We start from the raw sequence: 18222 nt of genomic DNA on the forward strand, positions 1-18222 counted from the left end.
AAGGATAAATAATAGTGAAAATTGTTTGACATATGTTAAGTGCTAATTGTATAAAAGATATTATTTAGGCTTTTAATATATGCAATCTTCATTTTCAAAGTGTAAATATTATGTCAACTGTAATGAAGGAACTAAGGCACAAAGAGATTAAATAGTCATCCTAAGACAATACAGATAATAAATATTAGCCACTTTGTACACAAGTCTTCTTTTTTGTCTTTTCTGGGGCCACACCCGCAGCATATGGAGGTTCCCAGGCTAGGGGTCTAATCGTAGCTGTAGCTGCTGGCCTATGCCAGAGCCACAACAACACTCGGGATCAGAGCTGTGTCTGCAACCTACACCACAGCTGCTCACGGCAATGCCGGATCCTTAAACCCACGGAGCAAGGCCAGGGATCAAACCCGCAACCTCATGGTTCCTAGTCGGATTCATTAACCACTGAGAAACAACGGGAACTCCACAAGTCTTTATTATATCATGATATCATGAATGTTCTATTTAAAAAGAAATCCCTTTCTCTGACCTGTGTTTTTAACCTCAATTTGCAAGAATTTCGTAGAGGTGTGCTGCGAACAGCCCAATTAGAATAGGCTACTGATGTCTGAAAAGAAACTTTTAACCTTTAGACTGATTAACAACAAATAATGTAAAACCATTTGTATTAAAAAAGAGACCAGTATCTAGTCACTAAATTGAGTCAATTCTAGGTCCAAACAAGACTTGGCACTGTAAAAAGAACAGAATGTAAATTTTATACACAAATTCTAGACCTGATCCAAACGGCAACACAGGGTGTCAGAGAAAACAAGGACTAGAAGTTACTTGGCAAATCCTAAGTAACCTCTCGGTAGCTTCTGTCACTAGCTAGAACACATCCTTGAGTAAGTCACTTGCCACTCTAGACCTTACATTCCTGATGTGAAAGGAATGTGCTAGGTGATTTTTAAGTTTCCTTCCATTCATATTTTAATTCCATTTATATCTTTAATTTTGTTGCCCACTCAATTTCTATACCTAAGTTCCCATTATTCTCAGCTAGTACTTTATCAGTTTATCAGTAATTACTTCTTTTAAATTTACATTTCTATACATTCAAGTGTCAGTCTTGGTTCTCTGTATTAAAATATTCCCGCACTTCTTGCTTATTATTTCATTTTACAACCTGGAAGTACTGAACACAACCAAACTACCCAGTGAAAACTGCTGCCTTAATAGTAACTTTACTCTGTCAAGATGTTCATGTTATCAGAGGCTACTTCAGTGTATTTATTTTTTAAAAGCTTTGATAACTTGACATTTGAAGTTAAATTTAAGGTTAAATTATATGGTATTTTTAATGTGAATATTTAAGTACATTAAAAGCCACAGGTAAACTATGCTACTAACCATCTTCTGGTTTGATCTGCAGTCTGCTCTTCTATTTTCTGCAGCTCCAATGTGTAAGCCATTATTCGAGTGTTGCACACCATGAGATTCTTAACCGCATGTAAAACCTGGTCTTTCTGAGTGCTCAGAGAAAGGAGTTTCCATATTCCTTCTCGTATTCGAATTTCTAAATTTATTTTTTCTTGAATGCCGTTGTCCTTTAAAAGAAAGAGAAAGCATTTTTAAAAGGTAGCAAAAACTCAAAATTACATTTCTTTTTACCCCAGTAGATGGAAAATGTACTAGACATTATTATAATTTTATAGCATATTGGGAAAGTAACAATGTTTTAAAGTATGATAGTACAAAAATTTTTAAATGTTCTGTGCAGGGAGTTCCTCTTGTGAAGCAATGGAAACAAATCCAACCAGTACCATGAGGATACGTGTTTGATCCCTGACCTTGCTCAGTGCGTGGGGGATCTGGTGTTGCCTTAAGCTGTGGTGTAGGTTGTAGATGCGGCTTGGATCCTGTGTTGCTGTGGTGTAGGCCGGTAGCTGTAGTTCCAATTTGATCCCTAGCCTGGAAACTTCCACATACTACGGGTGCAGCCCTAAAAAGCAAAAAAAAAAAAATTTCCTTGCAAAAATTATTTTTTTAAGGGCCACACCTGTGGCATACGGAAGTTGCAGGGCTGGGGGTTGAATCACAGCTGCAGGCCTATACCAACTCCAGATCTGAGCCGCATCTGTGACTTATACTGCAGCTGATGGCAATGCCGGATCCTTAATCCACTGAGCGAGGCCAGGGGTGGAACCCCTATTCTCATGGATACTAGTCAGGTTCTTAAACTGCTGAGCCACAATGGGAATGCCTGTAAATTCTTAATTTCTTGCTTTATTAGGAAGTCTTTACAATCTACTAGATAAACAGAACAGAAAGGAGAGAAATACTACATATTCTTACCATAACTACTACACCAGGTTAAATAGTGGCCCCCCCCCCACTATTCTTGTCCTCTCAGAACCTCATAATGTGACCTTATTTGAACACAGTTTTAAGATATAATCAGTTAAGATAAGGTCATACTGGATTAGTGTGAGCCCTAAATCCAGTGAGTGCTGCCCTCACAGGAAAGCCACTGAAGACACAAAGGGACACACAGAGAGAAGTCCATGTGAAAATGGAGGCAGAGAAGAGAGGAATGATTCTAGAAGCCAAGGAACAAATACTGCCAGCAACCACCAGAAGCTGGAAAAGACAAAGACAGACTTCTCCAGGGCCTTCAACATGGCTCTGGGGATACCCTGATTTCAGACTCCAGAACTACAAGAGAATAAATTTCTGTTGTTTTAAGCCTTAATGCAGTTTTGGTAATTTATTATGGCAGCTTCAGGAAACTAATACAATTATAGAATAATTAATATGAGCAATTATATATAGCACATGTATGTATTAATAGCACATACATTATTGTGCCATGTATGCATGACACTGAATTAACCAAGGAAAACCTTTCTAAAAGAACAGATGCTGAAAAAAGGGAACTAATGATTAACAGCAGGAGGTAACAGGTTATTTGTTAGGGTAAACAATGTAAATAAGATCTCAGAAGCAAGAGACTGAAAGCACTGTGCTAAGAGACTTTAGCTACCTGGAACAGATTCTTAGAACATGGTTTTGAATATATTTCCTTTTGTTTTAAGAGTCATCATGAAACTACTAAATCATTTATTTTATTCTATATGATGATCTTATAATGTCTGGGCTCTATAAACAAGTTTCACATGTAACATCAAAATTCTATAAACTGAAACTTACTACTGTGACTTAATTCAGTGACTTTTTAAAAATTATAAATCATTGGATACTCTTTACCACAAGAATGTAATAATGCTTCAGTATGTCTATTTCTAAAAACAAAGAGATCATCTTTGCTTCTGTGGTTTAAAAAAAAAAAAGATGAATGCTATAATTTACCTTTTAATTGAAAAAAAAAAACAGCATTAAAAAATGTGAATGAATCTAATGACAAAAGTTCCAGATACTGAAAAGATAATTTTTCAAAAAGAAAACCTGAAAGTTAGGAGAGCAATAGTCTATGAAGATTACCCAAAAAGAAAAATTGCAGATGATTTAACTTGACTATCCAAATCAATCAAATGCACTATTCATATGCAGAAAACAGATCTGTTTAATTACCTTCTGTAATTACATCATGTAATCACCACATTAAAAACCTTCTTTTGTAGTATAACTCAAAACTGATGTACTATATAAATGTAGTCATTGTTGCTTTTCCTTCTTCACACATGACTGAGTTTAAAACTACCTCATCTTTTTATGACTCGTCAGCCCCAAAGTAAATTCTTCTTTAATATAATTAGTAATTAATTATAATAATTATCTATGTGACCCATATGTCTATAGAAATACACTCTGGCAACGTGGTTAGTATTGAAGACTGCACTTAAGGAGCAACATGAAGCTGGGATGAAAGCTTTACCCTACAACTCAAATATAAACAAATATCATCTGGTGCCATTAAGTTCAAGTTTGCTCTTTAAATACTACAGTGAAGCAGGCAGTTGAACTAGCACAGTTCTTTCTTTCTTTTTTTTTTTGCCATACCCCCAGCATGGGTAAGTTTCGGGGTTAGGGATCAAACCCAGCCCATCAGAGTGACCTAAGCCACTGCAGTGACCACATTGGCTCCTTAACCTATTGTGCCACAAGGGAACTCCAGTGCTGTCATTTTTAAAGCTGGATGCTTGGGCAGAGAGGAAGGGCCTTAATTACAAGTAATTAAGCTTATGACCTACCTGAAAACGATTAGGATTTCTGGAGGTGGAACTTTAAAAAAAAAAAAAAAAAAAGGTTCCTTTGGTGATTCAGTGCACCTGCCAGTAGGTAACCAGGGCTGGAGTACTTGAAATTCCCCTGCAATCTGGAATGTTGCAAGAACCTTAGGAAGCCAGTAGGTGGCCACAGATACATGAAGGAATCAGTTTGAACTTCTAAGGTTTCCACCTTGTAAGCCCCAAGATGTCTCTCTTCGTCACTTACTGATAAAGACTTCATAAAATTATAGAGGCTTGGGATATAGTGGATAACAGAAATGTAAAGTCTGGCTTTTAAAAAACAACTTATTTGTAAAATTAAATACGAAGATAATGAGATACAGCCAGCAGATACTAATACTAGAATTCAGCAAACTACAGCCTGGCCAGTGTTTGCTTTTGTAAATAAAGTTGTATTAGAGCACAGGCAGGCCTATTTGTACTGTATGTGGCCACTTTCAAGCTACAAAGGCAGACTTGAATGATTTTAAAACAGAACATGTGGCCCACAAAGCTGAAAATATCTATCCTGCTACAGAAGTGATTTGCTGATCCCTAATCCAGCCAAATTAACATAAATAATAAACTATGACCTCACCTCCCCTGCTCTGCAATGAATGGACATGGATCTGGGAGGGCTGACATAGTGAGGTAAATTAAGTGTATGTATGGGGGTTTTTTTTAACATATTCAGGGTGAAGAAAAAGGACCACTGTGTTAGCCAGTTTTGTGTTCTCCATGCAACTTCTTTTAGTACAGTAAATACTACACTGTATAGTATAGTTCCCATCTATATATTAATGGAGAGAAAACATCTCTGGTCAAGTGATACTACTCTAGCCAAGAAAAGCTTTATGGAATCTAAGGACTTGTTTCTAGTTAAAAAGGTGCAGAGTGCTTAGGCTAGGAGTGATGTCTAGTGCTAATCACAGTGAGAAAAGCGATCACATAATGAGGGTCAGTGTTCAATGGTGATGCTTACCGACTCAAGGAGGAAGAGTACATAGCTAAAGTCATCACTGCCTCAACCATAATGGCAGAGTCAAGACTGATTAGGACCCCAAGCATGTTTCCCTGTATCCACCAGTCTTAGAAGTGTGTGAACTCAAGTCTCCAGGAAGAGCAGAGAATAGGGAGAGAGCCATCCTCTTGTTCTTTCTTCTTCAATTTTCTAAATAAGAGCTTGCTTATAATCAGGTCAAATAGAAGCCTTATCTGGTAGGTATTTAAAGTCAGGCTGGTAAAGATAAATGGATAGGACAAGGCTAAGGATGAAATGGAGAGATGCCTTAAACGAGAAAACCTTATAATGCAGAAAACAGAAATGTATTAGACTTCAAGAGCTAGAATGGCACAAAGCAAGTACAAAGAAAATGGCTTCAGTGTTGGAATCAAGCACTGAATTAAAAAAAAAAAAGAAGTTGGACTGCAGGTAAGAAAACTGTAATAATCCAGATAGAAACCATCACGCATCTAATGGATATAGTTAAACATGTTAGCTGAGAGACCAAAGTGAAAAAGATCACAGAAGAAAGAATCGCTTACTACAGGAAAAAAAAAAAATCTAGAAATTGTTAAAAGTGGTCTTCTGGGGAATGGAATTGGAGAAAGAATTCTTAAATTCATGTTTCTATGTTTACTTTCTCTCAATGAGACAGTATTACTATATTTTTATAAAGATTTCAAAACCTTAAACATTTATAAGAAAAGATAGGTGTCTGCCTCTATCCAACTGCTCACATGAATGGGACAAAAGATAATAACAAAAGTAGTCATCTCTTAAGTATGTTAGGCGTGCTAGGTACTATGATAAGTACCTTAAACAGGTTCTCAAATTCCAGCAACTTTCTGGGATGGGCAATTTGCCCATTCTACAACTGCAGAAACTGAAACTTAGAAAAGACAGGTTCAAGACTGCACAAAAAGCTGAGCTGGATTGACCTTAATCTGACTCCAAAGCCAAAATTCTCTGCTCTGAGTAGTCACAGATGACTCAAAGGTTTGAGTAGAGGTCTCACTAGTGAGCGATCTCTCAAAATTTTTGGTCATCTACCTGTTTGATGGCAGGGCATTAATATCAGAGAAAATACAAATAAAAATTCAGTGTTAGTCAAGTATAAAATTCTCTTACTGACCTTCAATATTCCTGTTAGTATTCCTCTTACTATTCTGCAATTTTTCTCCAAGATCGGAACAGAAGGAATTCCACAACTCAATTATTTGAATTTGTTACTGCCTAAGAAATCATTAAGTATGGCACTTTCATACATGTAAATAATCCAACCCTTATGTATATTTAAATATTTATTTTCATTTCATGCAACCAAACTTCTTTTATGAGCTTATCCCTCATCTCTTTTGTACCATTCCTATGTATTACTGCTGCACACAGCTCAATAAAAATACCTGAACAGCCTCACCAACACCTAAGCCCAAGAACCCCAATAGGTCGAGTTTTTTAAAAAATAATTCATACAAAGTTAAAAGAGGACAGGACAGAAAAGATACACTTTACGTTGAAATGCTTGAAATTTTAAAAAAATTAAACAGCATAAATTACTGATAAAGGTACTAGGCTTTTGCAAAATGATTTTTAATGTCCTGCTTTTCAGTTTTATTGAAGGCTTCCTAACAATTTTGTATCTGCTAAGGGTTCCACGGTTTCTAGAAAAAAAAAATAGGTTACTAAGCAAAGACTGCACCATACAAAACTGCTAAAACTCTACCAGTTTTGACCTACACGGCTGGCAATTTCATATGGTTTAATCTATTCCAGAAATAGGTAAAAGAAGGTGGAGACTAAACTGGAAATGGAGATCCAGTTTAAAGACATCAGAGGTTTCTTTTCAGTCGCATCTTGTAAATTTTCCTTAAAGGTTAAGAGAGAACAGTGTAACATTTTAACAAATGCCAAGAAATAATGTTAGACTATATTTAAGAACAGACGTACTTAAGACATTTTACCCCGCTAAACAGCAAACACCGAATTTCTCCCCCTGTCGAATTCAAAAAAGAATCCACTACCACACCAACTTTTTCTCAAATTCTGAAGCTGCACTTTGCTTCTCCACCCCGCTCCAACAAGTTGATACCGTGTGTAACCACAGCTCCTACAGCACCTGTGCTTTCCATTAAATCTGGTAATAAGCAAACTGTCCTCCGTTGGCCTCGGGTGGGTCTCCTGGAAATGCCGGGCTCCCGTTCCCACAGAGGCACCTACACTTTCAAAACGACGAGCCTCCAACGCCTGGGAGAAGGAGGCGGCGCACAGGTGCGCCCAAAACGTGCAGGGAAACTCTGGTTCTTTCCCCGGTCCAAGCCTGTTTCCACTCTAAGAAGTCCAGGGCGGGGGTGGGAAGATGGGAATGAGTAGATTTCCAAACTCCATTACGACCTCAAAAGAGCCACCGCCTAGTCCTCCCCTTTGTTTCTGGCCACGGCTGAGTACGAGACGCGGAGCAAAGGCTCTTCCCCTCGTGGAAACAAAACGACCGCCTGAGGCCCTGAAGCCGGACCTCTTCCTCACTCACCTGCTGGGCGCTCAGCCCCCCGGGGCGGAGCTCGGATCCCCTCAAGGTCTGCCCCTCCATCTCCAGCACCACTGCCCTGGCTGCCGCTACCCCCCAAAAGCAAGATTTGAAAAGCCCGCCCTGGGCTTGGGCCGCGGAAGACGCCAACCGCCGCCCCTGCCGTATCACGTCCCGCCACAGGGGGAGGGGGCGAGGGGCCTGAGATCCGGCGCGCGCACGCGCAGTGGGCACGCCCCGCGCCCCGCGCCGCGGGCGCCAGAAGTTTACGGAGACCCGAACCCCCCGGCCAGACGAAGAGTTGGGAGCGGCGGGCCGACTTAAGGGGCAGACCGGGGTGTGGGCGGTCCTGGGAAAAGGGTGGGCGGGGTCTCGGGGAAAGGGTTGGCTGCTGAGCGCACCTGACTCGGTGCAAGGTTTAGGCAGACGCGAGGAGTCTTTGGCCTGCTTCTCAATAAACGCGGTCCAAAGCGCTAGGGGGCCGACTGACGCAAGGCTGCGGTCCCTGGACTTCTGCAGACAACTCAGGGACATGCGATGTAACTAGAAACCCGCGGTGTCACTCCCAGACAACCAAGTGACACTGCTCTCAGCCATCACTTTCTCACAGAGCCAATTGTCACCCGGTTCACTCAGAGATCCACGACCTTATTAATCAGGATGGCGAGACTGGTGAGACACCGTGTCAGGCGGTTCACAGGCCTTTTCTTTTGTCCCAGTGTTTGTAATTCCAGGTGCCCTGCCCCACCAGCATAGTCTTGTTCTTTCTTGCAGACGACCTCTTTCATTACACTTGCTCCACTAATATTCAAACTTTCAGCAGAATTAGGTCTTAATTCTCCAGAACCCCGTTTCTTGTCCCTAAGAGACCGAGGTAAAGGTCCTTTTAATTATAATGGGAATTTAATTATTGGGAATTAATTATAATGGCAAAGTATGGAATCTTTAAAAATCAAAATTGACGTGCCAAAGATTTCAGTGCCTTGTGAGGTCTTTAAAAACCCATTGTCCTTCATTTGAACAGGCAACAGGTTTCTGATGTTGTTTTTCTCCTGAGGGAATAATCTGTCAAATCAACCCTCCCACCCTCTCCTCAGAAAGGCCTAGGACACTTTGGCCTTTTCATTCCATAAATAGACTATTTTTTAAAAAATTTTCCTGAGTCAGTCCTTATTTGGGTCTGTTGTCCCAACATCCCACGGATCTTGTCCTGGACAAAGTGGATATTAAATTATATGGTCACATTATCCACAAGGCTCTTTTTAAAACAGTTTGAAGATGAACTTCTGAGAATATAAAGAATGCCCTTTCTCTCAAAAGGGTAATTTGCCTCTTTGAGGCCTTGGGCCAGGTGATACTAGAAACTGCCTGTCTAGGAATGGCCCTTCCCTAATATTAGGAATGTACAGGTCATTAGGGACAGCCCACATCTCTACACACAGCTGTAAAATATGTAGAGCCCCAAATGACTAATAAAGAATTCACCTCATTCTCATAATACATGTGTGATTATGAGCTCCCTCTGTGTGTTTCTGAGTCAGGTACTATTTCAGGCTCACCAGGCTCAGGTTGAGTAGGGAATAACTATACCACAAAGTGGAAAGCCTTCTAGAGAGCTGTGTTGGGAAAAGGGTACCCAATTCAGATTCAGATCTCTGGAGAGAATGAGCTCTCAAACTCAGATCAAAATACTTCGAGAAGCCATCATTTCATGCAAATAGGAGCAAGCCAACTGTCTTTAAATTGGACACTGATGTAGGAATATCTGATGAGTAAACACTAGATATATAATTGGATTTATACTAGGAAAAAAGAGACACTAGGAGAAGTTTATCTAGTAATTATCTGTAGAACAGATAGTTGCTATTAAAACTTTTCTCTTTGGAGAAGATATGATGTCATTCTATCTCTTTATTATTCATCAAGGGACATGCCCAGAAAGTGCTAAAGATACAACTATTATATGATAATTAAAATAACTCAGAGTAGGAATGCTATTTCCTTACTTACACTCAGGTCCTTTCTTATTACTTCTAATTTCATCAAACATAGTTTTCTCTTGTGTATGTGATGTACAAAAAAAGAAAATAATCCATGAAAACTCCCAAAAGGTTAAAGACTTCACTTGCAGTAGTTTGATTTGCTTGAGGATGAATGAATGAATAAATTTAACAACACCCAGAAAGTAAGAAGTACTTCCTTTCATCACCTCACATGTTTGAGAGAGAACACTTGGGCTTCTCTCACTTGGAAGCTACCATCCTACCCTCTTTCAGCTCCCACATCAGGTGGATGCCCACCCAACAGCCCAGGTGTAGAAGCTTAAGCTGGAGGCTGAGTGATGGAATTACTGTTCAATCAATATCACTTCCCATTCTAAATCCAACATTTAATACTAATTGCAACATAAGTATTAGTTATACCTACCAAGTAAATACTATTTAATAATTAATACATAAATAGAAAATCAGTTTTTGACATAAACAGGACAGTCAACTTAAGCAGTACTAACAAATATCAAAGTATATTTTTCTTCTCTCTATTTTTATTTCTTGGCCATGCCCGGAGCATGTGGAAGTTCCTGGGCCAGGGACAGAGTCCATGCCACAGCAGTGACCCAAACTGCTGCAGTGACAATGCCAGATCCTTAACCTGCTGCACCACAAGAGATCTCCTATTTTTCTTCTCTTTATTCACTGTGTTCCTCTTTTTATATCTCTGAAAAGCCAAAAGAAAGAAAAATACTGAGTTTGAAATCAGCTCTCTTACAGAATAGACCCATTATTTTCAAAATGTGATCTGCCCCAGAACAGGTAATCGTTGTGGTTTCTAATATCCTCCTGGTCATTCTTAAAAAAAAAAATGCTGTTAAAAAATGTCTTGGTGCTTCCTTTACTCATCTGTTATCTTGTAGGTAATGAATTTGAAGTGAACTTCATAGACTAGAGCTGTATCTTGAATGATATGCATAAAAAAGAAGGAATTAAAGATGCTAAGCAGAGGTGCAGCATTTGCTTAAATGAATAAGCCATAATCTATAAACAGTAGAAGCATCATATAATCATAAGAAGGATAAGGAATAGAGTCTGAGGACTTATTAGCCCTATGATCATGGGCAAGCATTCAGTGTCTTTATCTATAAAACAAGTATAATAATACCCAGCTTGTCTTTTAAAAGGTGTTAGAGACGCAAATGAGATAAGATTTGTGATAGTGCTTTGTAAACTGGCTATCCCACACAAACATAAGGCATTGCTTCTGCAGGAAGAAAACATCGGTACCTGTGAGTAAATATACAGGACCCAAGGAACACCAAGAACTGAATGAGAAAAGCTTATGTGAATAGGGCTGGATATACTCAAGATATATCACTCACCACTGAAAAGTAACCAATATCTAGATTTATAGGAAGAATTACTACAAATCAAAATGTCCAACAGGAAAATTATCAAAAGTTATGGTAGGACATACATTATAGGACAGTAAATCCAAATGGCAAATGCAAAAAATTGCTCAACTTTATTATTAGTTTTAATCTGTAAACTGCAAATTTGAAAATTTACAGATTAAGACCCCATAGAAGTAATATTTATTAGTCACTAGATTGGTACATGATAAGAAGTTTGATAATACTAAGGACTGGGGAAGATGCAAATCAAAAGGATATTATACATTGGTAGAGGAAATGTAAATTTGTTTACTTTGGAAAAAAATTCAGAACTATAGTAAAGTTGAAAATGTGAATTCAGCAATTCCACTCTTAGGTATTTCTATCCTTAGAGAAATTCTTCCATATGTGTACAGCAACTTTGCTTATAAGAGCAAAAATATTAAAACAATCCAAATGTTCACTTCAGGAGAATGGATAAAAAAAATTGTGATTTACCCAATGGAATATCACATATTAATAAAAATCAAATAAACCATAGATACATGTAACATCATGGCTAAATCTTAAAAATACTGAATGAAGAAAGCAAGTTGAAGGGGAGTATATAAAATATATAATTTTTATAAACCTGAATAATAAGATAATTTAAATAGTACATTGTTTTGGAATATACACACCTGGTAAAAGTTTATATTTAAAAAGGAAGAGAGGAGTTTCCTGGTGGCAAAGTGGGTTGAGGATCTGTTGGTGTCACTGCAGCAGCTGGGGTTGCTGCTGTAGTGCAGATTTGATCTTTGGCCCAGGAATTTCTACATGCTGCAGGAGCGGCCAAAAAAATGAAACAAAATCAAAATTAAAAAATAGGAGTTCCCATTGTGGCTTAGCGGAAATGAATCTGACTAGTATCCATGAGGACACAGGTTTGATCCCTGGCCTCGGTCAGTGGGTGAAGGATCTGGCGTTGCAGTAGGTTGTGGTGTAGGTCACAGACACAGCTCAGACCTGGCATTGTTGTGGCATAGGCCAACGGCTAAAAGCTCTGATTCAATCCCTAGCCTGGGAACCTCCATATGCTGCAAGTGTGGCCCTAAAAAAACAAAAATAAATAAATAAATTAATTAAAATAATATTCCATTGTGTATATGTGCCACATCTATCTTCTTTATACACTCCTCTGTCAATGGAGATTTAGGTTGCTTCCCTATACACAATGGAATACTACTCTACCATAAAAAGGAATGAAATAATGGCATTTGCAGCAACATGGATGGACCCAGAAATTATCATGCTAAGTGAAGTTAGACACAAACATCATATGCTATCACTTATATGCGGAATCTAAAAAAAGGATACATTGATCTTTTTTGCAGAACAGATACTGATTCAGACTTTGAAAAACTTAACAGTTACCAAAGGAGCCAGGTTGGTGGGGGAAGGATGAGCTGGGGGTTTGGGATGGAAATGCTGTAAAATTGAGTTGTGATGAACATTATACAACTGTAAATATAATAAAATTCACTAAGTTAAAAGCAAATAAATAAATAAAATAATAAGAGAGTGCTAAATGTAAAATTCAAGAAAGTGACTATCTCTGGGAGAAAGGCAGGGGATGGGATGAAAACAGACCGTGCAGATATAAAGCCATTGGTAATATTTTAGTTCTTAAGTTGGGTGATGGGTTTTCACATGTAATTGTTTTTAATGTTTACTTGGTAACTTACCTATATGTTACATATATTCTTTTGCATGTGGCAAACATTTCATAATAAGAAAGAATTCTAACATATTTATTGTTGTACAGGCTAAACAATGTTGCTAATGTATGGTATTTTTAAAGGTATTTACTTGACAAAATGAAATATATTTTTTGGCATAAAAAAAATGATTAACATTTGATTTGTTTCCAGTACATTTTATACTATGTGAAAGTGAGAAGTACAGCTATTAATGCATTGATGCCCATGCCCTGTGAGAGATAAGAACTGACTATGTGGATTTATCTGTGAACACTTAAGAGCCACTGCTTGGGAGCTTGGGGTTTTGGGGGAGGAAGGGTGTGTGGAATTTGCAAAGGATGAGAGGTTTGTTAGCAGGTGGGGACGAAATTAAGTGCAATTTGAGTTATTACAGTTAATGTGACCTGTGTGTGACACACAGGCATAAGGTTATTCGAATGGCATTAATATCAGAGGGCTCCTTACTGAGCAAGCAAAATCAGCCAGAGGAATTAGTTATGACTTAAATCAATGGTCCTCAAACTATAGCACACAAAGATTTTTCAACATCTATATAGGCTGGGACAGTTTTAAAGGAATCATGATCATTATTTTCAGCTTATGTTGCACATGCTAAAACTGATCTACCTAACAACTTGCCTGCTCTCTAGGCCTCACAGGCTGCCTTATCACAATCACCTTTTCTTACTTGACAAAAGAAAGGCACCACTTTCACCCATTCCCACTGCACACCCCAGGGTATTAAAAACCAGGGAGCCAAAGGGAAACTTAAATTTATTGGTGTTGATGTTGCTATAAGCAATGAACCACAGGCTTAGTGCTTACATTTATAAAAATGAAAACCAGATGTGGACTTGATGTTAAAGGCAGGCTCATTCTAGCATTACTTAATATCCACCTGTGGATGCATAAACTAATTGGAGGGAAAAAAAGGCTCATCCATCTCATTATGAGATTTATTTCCAGGGAAATTTTACTTTTTATGCTTCAATTTGATCTATTATCATTTATAATATATTTATTTTGTTTTTATAATAATGATTTTCATAACGCAACTCAAAAACTTATTGACAATTAAATCTTACAGTCACATGAAATGTAAAGATGTATAAATTTCCAATTTACATGCATATGCTTGTTGTGGAGAAACATGATAGCATGAGCAATAAAGACCTCTCAAGTATAAAAATATTTTATATGACCATAAAATTCCATGGAGGAAATGGAATAAAAATACAAGATCAGGAGTTCCCATTGTGGCTAAATGGAAACGAATCTGACTAGCTAGCATCTATGAGGACACAGGTTTGATCCCTAGCCTCACTCAGTGCATTAAGGATCCGGCGTTGCTGTGAGCTGTGGTGTAGATTGCATACAAGGTTTGGATCTGGTGTTGCTGTGGCTGTGGAACCCCTAGCTTGGGAACCTCCACATGCCGTGGGGGCAGACCTAAAAAAACAAAGCAAAGCAAATGCAAGATCAAGTAGGAAAAGGAGCACAAAAATTTCCAAATTAGAGATAAAATTGCTCATATATTTAAATGGTACCTGGGTATCAAATCTTTAACATTTTGGATTCCATTGACTATACTCTATAAATATAATGTTAAATTGTTTTTAATATATCAGATATGACATTCTTTGTAACTTTTAATGTATGATAAAACATAACAGAGGCCACGTTAAAAATATGTAAGGGGTAAAAATTTTTTAAAAATTCCTTTTGGTGTTTTGCATAACAATATTTGAAAACTACCAAATATTTAGATTATCTACACCATCACACTGCAATATTTAGATGGGCCTGTGTTTAACACCAAGGGCACATCTGCAGACTCACCTCCTCAATTTTTCCTCTAATTCTGCTCCCTCCACTCCCCATTCCCCCTCATAGTCTCTCATATGCACCTCTAGGTAGAACAGACCCACCTCCTTCTCTATGTAACTCTTTTTTCTTGAGGTGCATTAATGCTATCAATTAGGCTAAGGACAAACTCTTCTCCTGATTTTGTTCTTTAAAGCTTCTCTGTGGATAGTCATTATTATTTTTTCCTTCTCAAGAGTATCTTAGCTATTATTGGGCCTTAACTTTCTCATATAACATTTTGAATCAGCTTCTAAAGTTCTGAGGAAACAGAAAAGAAGACTATTGGAATTTTTGTTAGAACTGCACTGAATTTAGAAGGAAATGATAAATGTAGCCTTAGGCTCTTGGGCATTCCTATCCAGGAACATCACATATGTTGCAAATTGAGATCTTCTTTAATGTCTTTCACTGAAATGTTACAGTTTTTTTTTTTTCCACATAAGCCTCCCATACCTTTTGTTCCATTTTTGAATTCCTTAATATCTCTTCTAGCTACTGTAAATAATGTTTTAAAAATAACGTCTCCTATTTGTGGTTAATATATAAAAATGAAACTGATTTTCATCTATTGGTTTTATATCCAGATATGTTGCTAATTCTCTTATTATTTCCAATAAAGTATCTATAGGTTTTAGGGAATATTCTATGTAGACCACTAAGTGTGAATAATAACAATTTTGTTTCTTTTCTAATCTCATTCTTTTCACCTGACCTTCTGCACCAGCTAAGGCAGGCAGCCAATACAGTGTTAAGTAGAAGTGGTGATAGTGGTCATTTTTGTTTTCCTGAGTTTACAGGAAATGTTCCTAATGTTTTTTTTTTTTCTTTTTAGGGTCACACCTGGAGCATATGGAAGTTCCTAGCTAGGGGTCAACTCAGAGCTGCAGCTGCCAGTCTACATCACAGCCATAGCAACGCCAGATCTGAGCTGCATCTTCAACCTACACTGCAGGTTGCAAGCAAAGCTGTTATCCTTAACTCTCTGAGCAAGGCCAGGGATTGAGCCCATATCCTCATGGATATGATTGGGTTCGTAACCCACTGAGCCACAATGGGAATTCCAAATGTTTAACTATTTCTTTATCTAAGTGTACACTGTTCACTTTGTAACTTTGGATTTATGTTCTTCGTTGTTAATCATTAACTCTTAAAAAATTGTCTCTCTTCTGTTCTCTCTAGTCTGTCATTTAGGGACTATAGTTAGACATAGGTTAAAACTTTTCTATCATCTTAGTTATTGCATCAAATTCAGCTAATCTCAACTTTCTTCCAGAGTATTTGCCTAGGCTTCTGCTAAAAGCCAAAAGATTCTAGGTACCTGACACCAGTTAGGCCTGATTCTTAGATTTACTATAAGAATCTCAGGTACAGGTCTCATCACTGACAGAGCAAAACCCTAGGTGTGTGTGTACATATGCATATATGTATGTATGCATACATACATACATGCTCTGATTTCAAGTCATGAGCTTACAGCTCTGGTTTCAACTCAAGCGTTTGTTTTATTTGGTTGTTATTCTAATCTTAGTCCCTTAGAGACATTTCTTCTTTCTGGAAATCTCGGCAATGCTACAAAAGTTATATTTTAGGCAAAATTTATTTTATGCAAACGCTTTCAGTAGTGAGAGGGACCGTTATTCATGAAGTCCACCATTGTTTGCTGATATAGAAATCCCTATGAAAGAATATTTTAACACTGAAGATAAGTAAGTAATTACAGACTAAAGAGCAGTCTTAAATAGTACATATTTTGGTTTTAAGGGAAAATCACCATATTATCTTCATTTTTCTCCTTCTTCAAGTGTAGCCACCTGAAAAAGCTGCTGAGTGTCCCAGCAAGGTCATATTCTTTGATGCTCACTTCGAATGTGGCCAAAGAGAAAAACAGAAAAGAACTTTTCAAAGAATAGAACAAAGAACTGTGGAGAATAAATGGACAGGAAAGATCCTTCCATATCTAATCATAGGACATTTCTTTCCCCTTGGGATAAAGGATCCTTAAAGTATCTGCCGACTGGGATTTCACTCCTGCTACAGACCTACAACTGCTGTGTCTCCCATTCTTCTCCCTTCTAAGTGGGAATAGTTAATCAGGATTACCCAAACATGGTTTTCCAGTGTCTCTTGGATGCCTGGGGAGCAGATGACCTGTCTTTTTAGTTCATAGAATTTTTTGGTTCAAGAGGAGCCACACCCAGACATGAAGCAAGTTTCTTCCTGGCATAGTGAATACAATCGTTCACCCATACACCCTGCTCTTTGAATCTGATGTCCTCATTGAAAGGCACTGCTGGGATTTTTCCTTCAGGGAGAAGGGAATACATATTGCCTATAGGAAGAAGAGTGAATTGAATATTTAGTGTCTAATAAGGACTACTGTTGTAATCAGTGACATTCACAAACTATTTCTTGCTCATATGTTTGTCTCTTAGCAGTTAACCATGCCCACCAGGCATGCTTTGGCTGATAAACCACTAACAGAATTGTCTGTGCAGCAGCTTTAAGAGTAAGTGTGTGATGGTACAATCTTCCTATACTCTGCGCCAGGACAGGCAACTTTCCAGATAGTAGAGAGTACAATATCCTGAGTTTCAGAGTGAGAGAACTAGAGAGCCTCCAGTCATCTAGTGATGAACCCATATTAAGAGCCAAGAAAGATGTCTTTGCTGTTTTGAGCCCCCAGATTTGGAGATAGTTTGTCGCTACAGCATTACTTAGCACATTCTGACTGATAAAAGTACCAAACTAAGAGACAGGCTTTAAACTATAGTCTTAGCCCTGCCACCTGCTATCTAAGTGCCAAGTCGCTTGACGTCTGGAAACTTAAGTTTCCTTACCTGTGATATAGGACTAATTCTTTCATTGCCCCTGCACAGGTTCTTTTTTTTTTTCCATCCAGTATTTGTAAAAGTATTTGAAAAATGCAAAGCACATGCAAATATATTCCAGCAGTATCAATAACAACATTAAGTTAATTCATTCTCCCCTATATAATGCTAATGCCAAGGAAAAAATATTAAGAAAATTATGAAAACTCAAGATCTAAATCCGATAAGAGTGGAATGAATGACTTGAAAACTTCAGCATGAAGTAGTAATATTTCCATCTAAGATAGCTAAATAATTATGCACACTTTGTTTTATAATCATAAACTTCTTTAAAGAGTCTTTAATCCTATTAAAATTTTATTGTAAGTTAAAGAGTTGTGACTAAGAAAAGTAAAACCAAAGGTACTTTTAGAAGAAGAAAAGTATATTCTGGCCTTAGAAAATGTAACATTTTGGCTTTCTGTGTTATCAAGGTGACCACTGAGTTGACTTGTTCACCACAAATTTCAGGGTCAACCTTATTAAACTGCTTTATTGGCAAGCTCCACCTGCATTTCCTTCACCCCCACATTATGAATTCCCAGGGTTTGACCCTTGTCTTCCATGGATATCCCCATAATATGTCCTAGAGTCCTATAAAAATGCCCTTTCTATTATTTTCTGAAA

General features: G+C 37.9%; 1 protein-coding gene across 1 annotated transcript in view; it reads right to left on the reverse strand.

Annotated features, from left to right (window-relative positions):
• RTKN2 (rhotekin 2) overlaps window positions 1-8033 on the reverse strand; it is a 108534-nt gene extending 100501 nt beyond the window's left edge. Inside the window, exons 1-2 of the mRNA XM_047761933.1 lie at window positions 7739-8033; window positions 1390-1586 (exon numbers count right to left, since the gene is read on the reverse strand). Coding sequence (XP_047617889.1) covers window positions 1390-1586; window positions 7739-7798 — 257 coding nt within the window. The 5' untranslated portion in view covers window positions 7799-8033. The remainder of the gene's footprint in view (window positions 1-1389; window positions 1587-7738) is intronic.
• Between the last annotated feature and the right edge of the window lie 10189 nt (window positions 8034-18222).

This window comes from Phacochoerus africanus, chromosome 15, assembly GCF_016906955.1.
Source record: "Phacochoerus africanus isolate WHEZ1 chromosome 15, ROS_Pafr_v1, whole genome shotgun sequence".
Classification (NCBI taxonomy): domain Eukaryota; kingdom Metazoa; phylum Chordata; class Mammalia; order Artiodactyla; family Suidae; genus Phacochoerus; species Phacochoerus africanus.